Source organism: Nerophis lumbriciformis, linkage group LG17 (assembly GCF_033978685.3).
Source record: "Nerophis lumbriciformis linkage group LG17, RoL_Nlum_v2.1, whole genome shotgun sequence".
NCBI classification, from domain to species: domain Eukaryota; kingdom Metazoa; phylum Chordata; class Actinopteri; order Syngnathiformes; family Syngnathidae; genus Nerophis; species Nerophis lumbriciformis.
This window is the reverse complement of record NC_084564.2, coordinates 13,274,682-13,288,797: the sequence shown is the minus strand read 5'-3', so window position 1 is coordinate 13,288,797 and position 14,116 is coordinate 13,274,682. Positions and strand designations below refer to the sequence as shown.

At 41.5% G+C, this 14,116-nt stretch overlaps 1 protein-coding gene across 3 annotated transcripts in view; it reads left to right on the top strand.

The window, feature by feature from the left end:
• LOC133614516 (neurobeachin-like) overlaps positions 1 to 14,116 on the top strand; it is a 726,573-nt gene that overhangs the window by 270,422 nt on the left and 442,035 nt on the right. For all 3 annotated transcript variants that reach the window (XM_061972518.1, XM_061972517.1, XM_061972519.1), the window contains one exon: positions 5,282 to 5,684. In XM_061972518.1, the coding sequence (XP_061828502.1) occupies positions 5,282 to 5,684 (403 nt within the window). The remainder of the gene's footprint in view (positions 1 to 5,281; positions 5,685 to 14,116) is intronic.

Here is a 14,116-nt window from a genome sequence, read left to right as displayed (position 1 = left end):
AAAACGGACTTGCTTCAGCAGCACTTTTCTGGTGCTGTAGTTGTATAAAATGTTTTAAAACGTCATCAGGAGTCCCGACACAACCTGAAAATGGAAGAAAATGCATATTTTACGGAAACATTTTTTTGCTAAAATGTCGTAAGGGGGGACCCTTACAAAAAATTCAAAAAAACGGACTTGCTTCAGCAGCACTTTTCTGGTGCTGTAGTTGTATAAAATGTTTTAAAACGTCATCAGGAGTCCCGACACAACCTGAAAATGGAAGAAAATGCATATTTTACGGAAACATTTTTTTGCTAAAATGTCGTAAGGGGGGACCCTTACAAAAAATTCAAAAAAACAGACTTGCTTCAGCAGCACTTTTCTGGTGCTGTAGTTGTATAAAATGTTTTAAAACGTCATCAGGAGTCCCGACACAACCTGAAAATGGAAGAAAATGCATATTTTACGGAAAAAATGTGTTGCTAAAATGTCGTATTATTTCCACAGACCGGCTTTTCACGTGTGGCAGAAAAAACAGGGAAAAAAATGAGCATGAAAAATCAACTCACCATAGCGCTGAAGTAGTGGGAGCCCTGGGTGTGTTTTGCGAAGAGATGGTCCCCGGCACGTTGATGGCATATACTATATACCAGTGTTTCTTAACCATAGAGCCGGGGCCCAGTGTTGGGCCGCGAGCGCCCCCTAAAATGTAATTATATCAGTTTTTTCAGTTCTGGTCCGCATAGGTACTTAGTTGTAATACACTTTTCTACCACTTGTGGCAGTAATGACAATATAAAACAAACAGAATAAGTCAGTCGCCAATGTCAGAGAGACATTTCTTAAGTGCCAAAATTATGACTAAAGTGGTGACGCTGTATTTTCATTTGCACTTTAATTTTTTTGCCAGTTTAGTTCAAACATATTTATTATTAATTTAGTTGATTTATTTTTGCACAACATAATACATATTGTTTATTTGGTTAGTACTTATTTTTCTAATCAGCCGGACCTAAGCCTAAGGTTAATTTGTTAAGTTAATAATAATCTTTGTGATTAACACCCTCCATCCATCCATCCATCCACACATGCTTTTATAACATTTGACAAGGTAGTAAACTTTAAGTAGGTTAGATATTTTATTTTACATATTGAATATAATCAAAATCAAGAGTAAGTTTAGGTCAAACAGGTTAAGAACCCTTGCTATATACAATGACCCTGCAGATGGAAATCAGCCTTTGGCTACCATCTGGCACATTAACATTTTATATGTTCATTAATGTGCATTAATGTACTATATTTAACAACTGGTCACTTTCTATCAGGAGTTATAGTATACATCTATAAACTTAGACAAACTTTATTGATCCACAAGGGAAATTGTTCCACATAGTAGCTCAGTTACAAAGGATGGAAAGAATAATGCAGGTATTAAGTAGACAAAAAATGTACCATAGTAGCAATATAAAATGTAACATATATGTAATATTTACATATTATATATACAGTATATAATATATACTGATATATTATTATATTATATTTTTATATAATATATACAATGTATAACAAATCCCAATTACCATGTACAATATTACAGTATATGTAACAGCTACAGCAAAAAAAAAAAAAAGGGCAGCATAAAACAGAGTAGATCCAGCAGAAAAAATACATTGTAAACAAAGAGAGGTAGCTAATGAAGCGGTCAGGTAATAGATAATAAACAAGCTTATTTGTGTGTTTAGTGCAGGGGTCGGCAACCCAAAATGTTGAAAGAGCCATATTGGACCAAAAATACAAAAACAAATATGTCTGGAGCCGCAACAAATTAAAAGCCATATTACATACAGATAGTGTGTCATGAGATATACATTGAATTGAGATGACTTAAAGGAAACTAAATGACCTCAAAAAAGGTCATTTAGGCAAATTAGGCATAATGATGCAATATGTACAAACCCCGTTTCCATTAGAGTTGGGAAATTGTGTTAGATGTAAATATAAACGGAATACAACGATTTGCAAATCATTTTCAACCCATATTCAGTTGAATATGCTACAAAGACAACATATTTGATGTTCAAACTGATAAAACATTTTTTATTTTGCAAATAATCATTAACTTTAGAATTTGATGCCAGCAACACGTGACAAAGAAGTTGGGAAAGGTGGCAATAAATACTGATAAAGTTGAGGAATGCTCATCAAACACTTATTTGGAACATCCTACAGGTGAACAGGCAAATTGGGAACAGGTGGGTGCCATGATTGGGTATAAAAGTAGATTCCATGAAACGCTCAGTCATTCACAAACAAGGATGGGGCGAAGGTCACCACTTTGTCAACAAATGCGCGAGCCAATTGTTGAACAGTTTAAGAAAAACCTTTCTCAACCAGCTATTGCAAGGAATTGAGGGATTTCACCATCTACGGTCCGTAATATCATCAAAGGGTTCAGAGAATCTGGAGAAATCACTGCACGTAAGCAGCTAAGCCCGTGACCTTCGATCCCTCAGGCTGTACTGCATCAACAAGCGACATCAGTGTGTAAAGGATATCAACACATGGGCTCAGGAACACTTCAGAAACCCACTGTAAGTAACAACAGTTGGTCGCTACATCTGTAAGTGCAAGTTAAAACTCTCCTATGCAAGGCAAAAAGCGTTTATCAACAACACCCAGAAACGCCGTCGGCTTCGCTGGGCCTGAGCTCATCTAAGGTGGACTGATACAAAGTGGAAAAGTGTTCTGTGGTCTGACGAGTCCACATTTCAAATTGTTTTTGGAAACTGTGGACGTCGTGTCCTCCGGACCAAAGAGGAAAAGAACCATCCGGATTGTTAAAGGCGCAAAGTTGAAAAGCCAGCATCTGTGATGGTATGGGGGTGTATTAGTGCCCAAGACATGGGTAACTTACACATCTGTGAAGGGGCCATTAATGCTGAAAGGTACATACAGGTTTTGGAGCAACATATGTTGCCTTCCAAGCAACGTTACCATGGACGCCCCTGCTTATTTCAGCAAGACAATGCCAAGCCACGTGTTACATCAACATGGCTTCATAGTAAAAGAGTGCGGGTACTAGACTGGCCTCCCTGTAGTCCAGACCTGTCTCCCATTGAAAATGTGTGGCGCATTATGAAGCCTAAAATACCACAACGGAGACCCCTGGACTGTTGAACAACTTAAGCTGTACATCAAGCAAGAATGGGAAAGAATTCCACTTGAGAAGCTTAAAAAATGTATCTCCTCAGTTCCCAAACGTTTACCGAGTGTTGTTAAAAGGAAAGGCCATGTAACACAGTGGTGAACATCCCCTTTCCCAACTACTTTAGCACGTGTTGCAGCCATGAAATTCTAAGTTAATTATTAATTGAAAATCAGTGAGAAAGTCACAAAATTGAAAATATGTGAGAAATACTGCCATATATGGAGATATCCACCAAGGCTAAATATGTCACTCAAGTCCCAAATTAGGGAGGTTTGTGTCATGTTTGTCCTCCTACAGAAACCATATTAAAACAAAAAATAAATTTTTTTCCCCTCATCTTTTTCCATTTTTTATACATTTTTGAAAAAGCTCCAGAGAGCCACTAGGGCGGCGCTAAAGAGCCGCATGCGGCTCTAGAGCCGCGGGTTGCCGACCCCTGGTTTAGTGGGACAAGCAAAAGCATACTTGCCAACCTTGAGACCTCCAATTTCGGGAGGTGGGGGCGTGGTTAAGAGGGGAGGAGTATATTTACAACTAGAATTCACCAAGTCAAGTATTTCATAATAAATGATAATGATAAATGGTTTGTACTAGTATAGCACTTTTCTACCTTCAAGGTACTCAAAGCGCTTTGACACTACTTCCACATTTACCCATTCACACACACATTCACACACTGATGGAGGGAGCTGCCATGCAAGGCGCTAACCAGCACCCATCAGGAGCAAGGGTGAAGTGTCTTGCTCAGGACACAACGGACATGACGAGGTTGGTACTAGGTGGGGATTGAACCAGGGACCCTTGGGTTGCGCACGGCCACTCTCCCACTCTCCCACTGCGCCATGCCGTTCATATATATATATATATATATATATATATATATATATATATAAGAAATAATTGACTTTCAGTGAATTCTAGCAATAAATATATATTTATTTTATTATATATATATATATATATATATATATATATATATATATATATATATATATAAAAGAAATACTTGAATTTCAGTGTTCATTTATTTACACATATACACACACATAACACTCATCTACTCATTGTTGAGTTAAGGGTTGAATTGTCCATCCTTGTTCTATTCTCTGTCATGTTCTATATCTTTCTAACCATGCTGAACACCCTCTCTGATGATGCATTGCTGTGGGCACGCACAAAAGTGCTTTCATCAAATGCACTAGATAGCAGTATTGTCCTGTTTAAGAGTGTCACAACATTGCTGTTTACGGCAGACAAACTGCTTTACTGTAGACGTTGTTTATATTGTGGGAAAGCGGACTCAGGTCCGCATGGAGCTGGAGGGGGCGTGGCCTCCAGCTCGGCCTGAATTTCGGGAGATTTTCGGGGGGAAATTTGTCCCGGGAGGTTTTCGGGAGAGGCGCTGAATTTCGGGAGTCTCCCAGAAAATCCGGGAGGGTTGGCAAGTATGAGCAAAAGACAAGTTGGAGAAAATGCGGTAGTTTATAAATTAATAAATGTTTCTGTGCGGCCCTGCAGCAAATGTGTCACGGACCGGTACCGGCCCCCGGACTGGTGCTTGGGGACCACTGAGCTAGGATACATCGTGGTCATCTACAACCCGGCCTCTCCGGTTTATCATACTTTGTATAGTCGAACCATACAGAAATGTGCAAAAATGTGACATAAAGGACACACTGAATGATGAGCAGGAGGAAGACGAGCAAGAGGAAGGCCAGCGAGTGTTTTGGGGTGTGTGGCGGTGGATGCCTGCCTGGTTATTTTCAGCGTCATCTGTCAGCGGCCATTAGGCAAGCAATCTGCCAGAGGAGAATGGGATCATAGAGGTTGCTGGAAGAAAGGAGAGGCTCACTGACACTTTCATACATTTCACCAGAAAATGGGGGAATTTTCCCGACCGAGCGCAGCAAACGACTGTCTGCGAAACTGGTAGGCTAAATCCGGCCCCGCTGACCTCATCATGGAGGCTTAATGGTACTAAAGTCTCCATTAGTGCATAACGTAATCAGTATTATGTTGTGAAATATCAATGCTCATTTAGTTTGTTTTCAGTGTTCAATGGTCCTGTGTGGTTGTCTCCTGCAGAACCACCACAGACCTTTACCAACAGAAGTGACCACTCTTCACCACCGGAGGAGCCGTTCCTCCGCCAAGCCGACTCGAATATCGCGGCGGAGCAGGTCGTCCGCGTCGTTAATGGATCCGTCGCGGGTTACGGCCCAGACGGCGCGGTGAGTGAGCTCCTCTCAGCCTTGGAGAAGAAGTCCCTGCAGGGTCTGTCCGAGCAGCCCGCCGTGGAGGTGATAAAACATCCGCCGCCCTCCTCCGCCCAGCCCGTTAACAAGGGGCTCAACGTTAAGGAGATTCTGAAGAGCCTGGTGGCGGCGCCTGTGGAGGGCGTGGAGGCCGGTCTTGAGCCGCTGTCCTGCCCGGACTCTGCCGCCAAGGCCCAGACCGTTCTGCCCATGCAGTTCCACTCCTTTGACAGGTACGTGGTGCAGAAAAACAGACTCATATATTTTTCTATACAACTTATCCTGTTCAGGGTCTTGTTGTCTCGACACACGCAGCTTATACTTAGACTTAGACTTCCTTTTTTATTGTCATTCAAATTTGAACTTAACAGTACAAATAAGAACAACATTTCGTTACATAAGCTCATGGTAGTGCAGGATAAAAAAGCAATAAGGTGCATATATAAATAAATAAATTGGTTATTTATTTATTTATTTATTAGCCTTTATTTAACCAGGTAAAATCCCAATGAGATCAAAGATCTCTTTTCCAAGGGAGACCTGGCCAAGAGGGCAACAGCAAGGTTACATTAAAAACAGTAAACAAATACATAAAACATCACATTTACAACATTAAAACTTGCTCACATGACACGTGCATACAGACAAGGTAGACTGTAATCCTTTCCCAGAAGCTTTAAACTCATTCAACGTAACTAGGGTTTGAAGTTTAATGTTCGATTGTAGGTTATTCCAAGCCTTCGGTGCTGAAAACCTAAATGCTTTCTTGCCCAGTTCAGTTCTTACTTTGGGGACGACTAATTGCAGAACATTCATTGAACGAAGATTGTGACTTCCTTGTTTCTTTGTTAAAAGACAAGACAGATAAGATGGAGTGATACCCAGAATGGTTTTGTAGATGAATACATACCAATGATTGAGGTTACTGTACAGATAAATATATTGCACTTTTTCACATGCGTCCACGTTTATGGATCTTTGTTATATTGTCTTTTTTATTCCAGCGAGTTAATCCATTTTGGGGGGAGTTGAGGGGATAATTTAATCATGGTGCGTTCAAGAGCCTTACAGCCTGAGGGAATAAGCTGTTACAGAACCTAGAGGTTCTGCTTCGGAGGCTGCGGAACCTCTTTCAAGAGTGCAGCAGTGAAAACAGTCCTTGGTGGGGGTGGGAGGAGTCTTTGCAGATTTTCTGAGCCCTGGTCAGGCAGCGGCTTTTTGCGATCTCCTGGATAGGAGGAAGAGGAGTCCTCACCACTCTCTGGAGAGACTTCCAGTCTGAGGCACTGCAGACAGAGATGCTGTTGGTCAGTAGGCTCTCTGTAGAACGTGGTGAGAATGGGGGGAGGGAGCTGTGCTCTTTTCATCCGACACAAAAAGTGCATGCGCTGCTGAGCTCTTTTTACAAGAGCGCCGGTGTGTAGGGACCAGGTTATATTGTCAGTTATCTACACCCCTGTGCTGTATTAACTACTACATTATCAATGGCCCACAGTTTGTACTAAACAGCTAGTCTCATTCCCCCCACTATGAATTACACAATGTAGCACAGTAGTCACGGAATGAGCTGGAACGGAACATCGAGCAGCCCGCCCATAATGGATGTGCCGCCGGGCACAAAAATGCTGTATGTACAGTAATAAATTCCAAATATCCCGTACAACAACGTAACATTAGCAACACTAGCATAACTATGTGCCCTACATGCTAACATTACACCCGCATTTTAACAGCTTGCTGAAGAAAAACAAAATGGTCCAAAGCTCCCACGTCTGCAGCTGACGAGGTTTATTTGAAGATGTGTAGTGAAGCCAGTTTTTTTTGTTGTTTTTTTTTCATGTTTTACAAAGCTGTAACGGACACATCGTGTCCATTAAAGGGGAACATTATCACAATTTCAGAATTGTTAAAACCATTAATAATCAGTTCCCAGTGGCTTATTTTATTTTTCAAAGTTTATTTCAAAATTTTACCGATCACGCAATATCCCTAAAAAAAAGCTTCAAAGTGCCTGATTTTAACCACCCGTCCATTTTCCTGTGACGTCACATAGTGAAGCCAACACAAACAAACATGGCGGAAAGAACAGCAAGCTATAGCGACATTAGCTCGGATTCAGACTCGGATTTCAGCGGCTTAAGCGATTCAACAGATTACGAATGTATTGAAACGGATGGTTGTAGTGTGGAGGCAGGTAGCGAAAACGAAATTGAAGAAGAAACTGAAGCTATTGAGCCATATCGGTTTGAACCGTATGCAAGCGAAACCGACGAAAACGACACGACAGCCAGCGACACGGGAGAAAGCGAGGACGAATTTGGCGATCGCCTTCTAACCAACGATTGGTATGTGTTTGTTTGGCATTAAAGGAAACTAACAACTATGAACTAGGTTTACAGCATATGAAATACGTTTGGCAACAGCCCAATTTTCATCAATTAATATATTCTGTAGACATACCCTCATGTCAGCAGGCCAGGGTAGCTAGGGTCGATATTCTTCTCTTGATGATCTTGGGACGGTGTGAGCCAAGACATCCAGGGGGTTTAGCTCGCTCGTCTGCGGGAACAAACTGCCGCCATTGCTTGCCGTGCTAGCGAGGGCCTTTGTCCCTGAATTGCTCACACACTCCGGCAGATTCAATGGGGGTCTGGCGGCAGATTTCTGTGACTTTATCGTTGGAAATGCATCTGCTTTGAGTGTCGCAGGATATCCACACATTCTTGCCATCTCTGTCGTAGCATAGCTTTCGTCGGTAAAGTGTGCGGAACAAACGTCCAATTTCTTGCCACTTTCGCATCTTTGGGCCACTGGTGCAACTTGAATCCGTCCCTGTTCGTGTTGTTACACCCTCCGACAACACACCGACGAGGCATGATGTCTCCAAGGTACGGAAAACAGTCGAAAAAACGGAAAATAACAGAGCTGTTTTGACCCGGTGTTTAAGAAAATGGCGGATTGCTTCCCGATGCGACGTCACGTCGTGACGTCATCGCTCCGAGAGCGAATATTTAATTCGCCAAAATTCACCCATTTAGAGTTCGGAAATCGGTTAAAAAAATATATGGTCTTTTTTTCTGCAACATCAAGGTATATATTGACGCTTACATAGGTCTGGTGATAATGTTCCCCTTTAAGACTTAGACTTAGACAAACTTTAATGATCCACAGGGGAAATTGTTCAACACAGTAGCTCAGTTACAATGATGGAAAGTGTAAGGATGGAAAGGACAATGCAGGTATAAATAGACTAATATAGCGATTAAAAAATCTAACATATATACGAATATATACATATGTGTACAGAATAATATATATACAGATATATTTAAGGCAGTGGTCCCCAACTTTTTTGTAGCTGTGGACCGGTCAACGATTGAAAATTTGTCCCACGGACCGGAGGAGGTGCATGTTTTTTTTTTTGTTGTTGTTTTTTTTTTAAAGCATGTGTGCATACAGAGTGTATCCCTGCAGACTGTATTGATCTATATTTATATATAATGTATATATTGTGTTTTTTATGTTGATTTAATAAAAATAAAAATACAATTTATTTTTATTTTTAATTTTTATCTTGTCACGGCCCAGTGGTTGGGGACCACTGCATTAAGGAGGAGGATTTAAACTGTTTGTAGAAGATTCTTCCCACGTATGGTGCTCATGCTCCAGGGACCACGTCGCTGTTGTAACAGCAATCATAAGTCAATTTTGCACAATAGGGGCCCTTTGAAGTGGTCCATGAAAGGCTAAGCTCTTTATGCACATTTCAAAGACATGGCTCGATCTTTTCCACGTATGCTTGATTAATATCCTGGAAGAAATTCAGGTCAATGGAGTGCAATCAAAAGTACTCTCCTGCAGATGAGCTAGCGGCAACAATGGGGGGTTGAGGGGTGAAGCTCACCTTCTAATATATGCAGCCGCTGAGGTGAGCCTGATGAATAGGGGAGAGTATGTGAAAAGGAGATGGAGGGCGGAGGGGAGGGGAGGGTCTCCAGGGTGTTGATGACAGATTAAACAGACGCGGCCTCACGCCACGCGGCGGCCGGCCCTGTCGACCTCACAGCTCACCGTCCTAATGGGACGTGGCAGCCTGAAATGAGTTTCTACAGCCAAGAGTATCATTTTTGAAATGCTTTCACACAAACCGTCCCCGGCCGGGCGTGCGACTTTGTGCACCCACCGCTCGTCCCGATCCCGGCCCCCGTTTGGCCGTGTCTAATTGTTTGCCACCTGTCAGCCAAATGATCTGCCAGCACGGACAGGCCTTTCATTCGGCTGTCAGGATGGCCACAGATTGGACGTGACCGCATCAAAAAAAAAAGAAAAAAAGAAGGAAGCAAATGACTTGGATGGCGAATGTGCGTGGTTTCACTTTACGTCTGCTGAAGACCCTCAAAGAGGAGGGGTTACGTTGCTCACTATGCACAGTTCAAATAGTAGACAAACACTGCATGCTTTTGCTGTGCAGTAGAATGTGACACAGGAGTAATACAACAAAACCCAAAACCAGTGAAGTTGGCACGCTGTGTAAATCGTAAATCAAAACAGAATACAATGATTAGCAAATCCTTTTCAACTTACCGTATTTTTCGGACTATAAGTCGCAGTTTTTTTCATAGTTTGGCCGGGGGTGCGACTTATACTCAGGAGTGACTTATGTGTGAAATTATTAACACATTACCGTAAAATATCAAATAATATTATTTATCTCATTCACGTAAGAGACTAGACCAGGGGTCGGCAACCTTTACCAGTCAAAGAGCCATTTTGACCAGTTTCACAAATTAAAGAAAACAATGGGAGCCACAAAAATCTTTTGGAATTTAAAATGAAATAACACTGCATACAAAGTTTTTTTTTGCTTTGTGCAATGTATAAACCAAGGGTCTCAGACACGCGGCCCACACCTTAATATGAAATTTGAATGTAAGTGCGGCCCGCGGGTTTTATATGAATGGTGCTTGACAGCATCATACTTGTCAACCCTCCCGATTTTTCTGGCAGACTACCAATTTCAGGGTAACTATTCTCTCGGACGTGCCGTGATGGTACAGCATTTAGCACCCACTACAACCAGCGTGCCGGCCCAGCCACACGTTGTATGGGGCTTCTGCTTGCCTACGTAAGTGACAGCAAGGCATACTTGGTCAACAACCACACAGGTTACACTGACGGTGGCGGTATAAAAGACTTCAACACTCTTACTAATAATGCGCCACACTGTGAACCCACACCAAACAAGAATGACAAACACATTTCGGGAGAACATCTGCACCGTAACACAACATAAACACAACAGAACAAATACCCAGAATCCCATGCAGCCCTAACTCTTCCGGGCTACATTATATACCCCCGCTACCAAACCCCGCCCACCTCAACCGACACACAGAGAAGGGGGGGGGTGATGTGTGAGGGAGCAGGGTTGGGGTGGGTGCGGGGTTTGGTGGTAGCAGGGGTGTATAATGTAGCCCGGAAGAGTCAGGGCTGCATGGGATTCTGGGTATTTGTTCTGTTGTGTTTATGTTATTTTAAGGTGCAGATGTTCTCCCGAAATGTGTTTGTCATTCTTGTTTGGTTTTGGTTCAAAGTGTGGCGCATTATTAGTAAGAGTGTTAAAGTTGTTTTATATGGCCACCGTCAGTGTAACCTGTGTGGCTGTTGACCAAGTATGCGTTGCTGTCACTTACGTGTGCAAGCAGAAGATGCATATAATTAGAGTCTGGGCTGGCACGCTGTTAATACAGATTGTACAGGGCGCTTTATGCTGTACCATCATGGCACGCCCTTATTATTATAGTAAGGGTGAAAATCGGAGAATATTAATCTCGGGAGTTTTCTGCGAGAGGCACTGACATCCGGAAGTCTCCCAGGAAAATCGGGGGGGTCGGCAAGTATGCAACCTGCGGCTCCGGAGCCGCGGGTTGCCGACCCCTGGACTAGACGTATAAGATTTCATGGGATTTATCGATTAGGAGTGACAGATTGTTTGGTAAACGTATAGCATGTTTTATATGTTATAGTTATTTGAATGACTCTTACCATAATATGTTACGTTTACATACCAGGCACGTTCTCAGTTATATAACGTACACTTATTCAGCCTGTTGTTCACTATTCTTTATTTATTTTAAATTGCCTTTCAAATGTCTGTTCTTGGTGTTGGGTTTTTATCAAATACATTTCCCCAAAAAATGCGACTTATACTCCAGTGCGACTTATATATGTTTTTTTCCTTCTTTATTATGCATTTTCGGCAGATGCGACTTATACTCCGGTGCGACTTATACTCCAAACAATGCGGTATATTCAATTGAATAGACTGCAAAGACAAGATATTTAATGTTAACTGAGAAACTTCTTTTTTTTGTGTGTGCAAATAATCATAAACCTAGAATTTAATGGCAGCAACACATTGCAAACAATTTGGCACAGGGGCATTTTTACCACTGTGTTACATGGCCTTTCCTTTTAACAACACTGGGAACTGAGGAGACCAATTTCTGAAGCTTTTCGGGTGGAATTCTTTCCCATTCTTGCTTGATGTACAGCTTAAGTTGTTCAACAGTCTGGGGGTCTTCGTTGTGGTATTTTACGCTTCAATTGTTGACCAAGTGATGACCCTCGCCCCATCCTTGTTTGTGAATGACTGAGCATTTCATGGAAGCTGCTCTTATACCCAATCATGGCACCCACCTGTTCCCAATTAGCCTGTTCACCTGTGTGATGTTCCAAAAAAGTGTTTGATGAGCATTCCTCAACCTTCTCAGTCTTTTTTGCCACTTGTGCCAGCTTTTTTGAAACATGTTGCAGGCATCAAATTCCAAATGAGCTAATATTCGCAATAAATAACAGTTTTTCAGTTCGAACGTTAAGTATCTTGTCTTTGCCGTGTATTCAATTGGGTATAAGTTGAAAATGATTTGAAAATCATTGTATTTTGTTTTTATTTACGACTTACACAACGTGCCAACTTCACTGGTTTTGGGTTTTGTATATTACAGTGGCAGTAGTATCATTCCATAAAGTTGTAGTACAGTACAAGGAATACTTGTGTCAGGGTGGTACAGTTCAAGACACACCCCTGTGTGATTGCGGTATAGAGCAGTTGTAGTCTTGTGTGTTTGTACTCCAGTGCTAGGAATATTTGTGTAATACCAGTAAAGTATGAGTACAACCCCTGGAAAATATAAAATCATCAGACTTGGAGAATGTTCATTCATTTGTTTTATTTTGTAGTAAAAAAGCAGATAACAGATATATAGTATATATCTATAGTCATTTCAAATGGCAACTTTCTAGCTTTAGGATACACTGAAAGGAATCAAGAAAATTGTTATATTTTAAGATCACGCAGTGTGGAAAAAAAAGAAGAAAAGAAAACACTCAATTCTGAGATTATTATTATGGGATTATGAACAACAAACCACTACAACACACAACTAGTACCGTATTTTCCGGACTATAAAGCGCACTTAAAATAATTTTTTATTCCTCAAAACTCGACAGTGCGCCTTATAACCCGGTGCGCCTAATGTACGGAATACTTCTGGTTTTGCTTACCGACCTCGAAGCTATTTTATTTGGTACATGGTGACCAGTAGATGGCAGTCACACACAAGAGATACATGTAGACTGCTATATGACCCAAGTAAACAACACCAACATTTTATATGTTCCATTGAAAATATAGAACATTATACACGGCGCTCAAAAATCTATCAAAATGTTTTAGTACGACTTTGGTAAGCTAAGAAGCCACACCAATTGATGGATTGTACTGTGCTTCAACATTCGAGTATTATTATGGTGTGTGTATAAGGTAATATTATCTGGTGTTTTGTTTCACAATATTATGCAAAAGCAACTTTTCTTACCTTCTGGTACCTGCTGATCTGTATTTGGGATCTGCATAAGTCCTGAAAAATTGCGCGCGTCCGCCTTTGTATCAATCATCAATCAATCAATCAATGTTTATTTATATAGCCCTAAATCACAAGTGTCTCAAAGGGCTGCACAAGCCACAACGACTTTGTAGTCCGTGTTTACACCGTAGTCCAGTGTTTTTCAACCTTTTTTGAGCCAAGGCACATTTTTTTCATAAAAAAATTACGGAGGCACACCACCAGCAGAAAAGGTTAAAAAATCAAACTCCACCCGGTTGTCGTGCCTTATTTTGAGTTTGTTGTTGTTTCCTGTGTGTATTGCTTTAGTTCCTGTCTTGCGCTGTTATTTTGGTGACCCTTCCTGTTTTGTTGGTGTTCTCCTGTAGCAGCTTCACACCTTCCTTTGAGTGCTATTGCCCGCACCTCCTTTGTTTTGGCAATCAAGACTATTTAAGTTGTGCGAACGCTATACTTCTTTGTGGGGACACTGTTGATTGTCATGTCATGTACGGGATGTGCTTTGTGGACGCCGTCTTTGCGCCACACGCTGTAAGTTTTTGCTGTTGTCCAGCATTCTGTTTTTGTTGACTTTGTAGCAAGTTCAGTTTTACTTTTGTTTTACATAGCCATCCCTATGCTTCAGTGCATTTTCCTAGCTGGACTTGCCTTTTGTTAATTTTTGGTTTAAGCTTTACATACCTTTTTACCTGCACGCTGTCTCCCGCTGTGCTCTGCATATTGGGATCACGACAAACCGTCCTCGATGCGTTCCGACT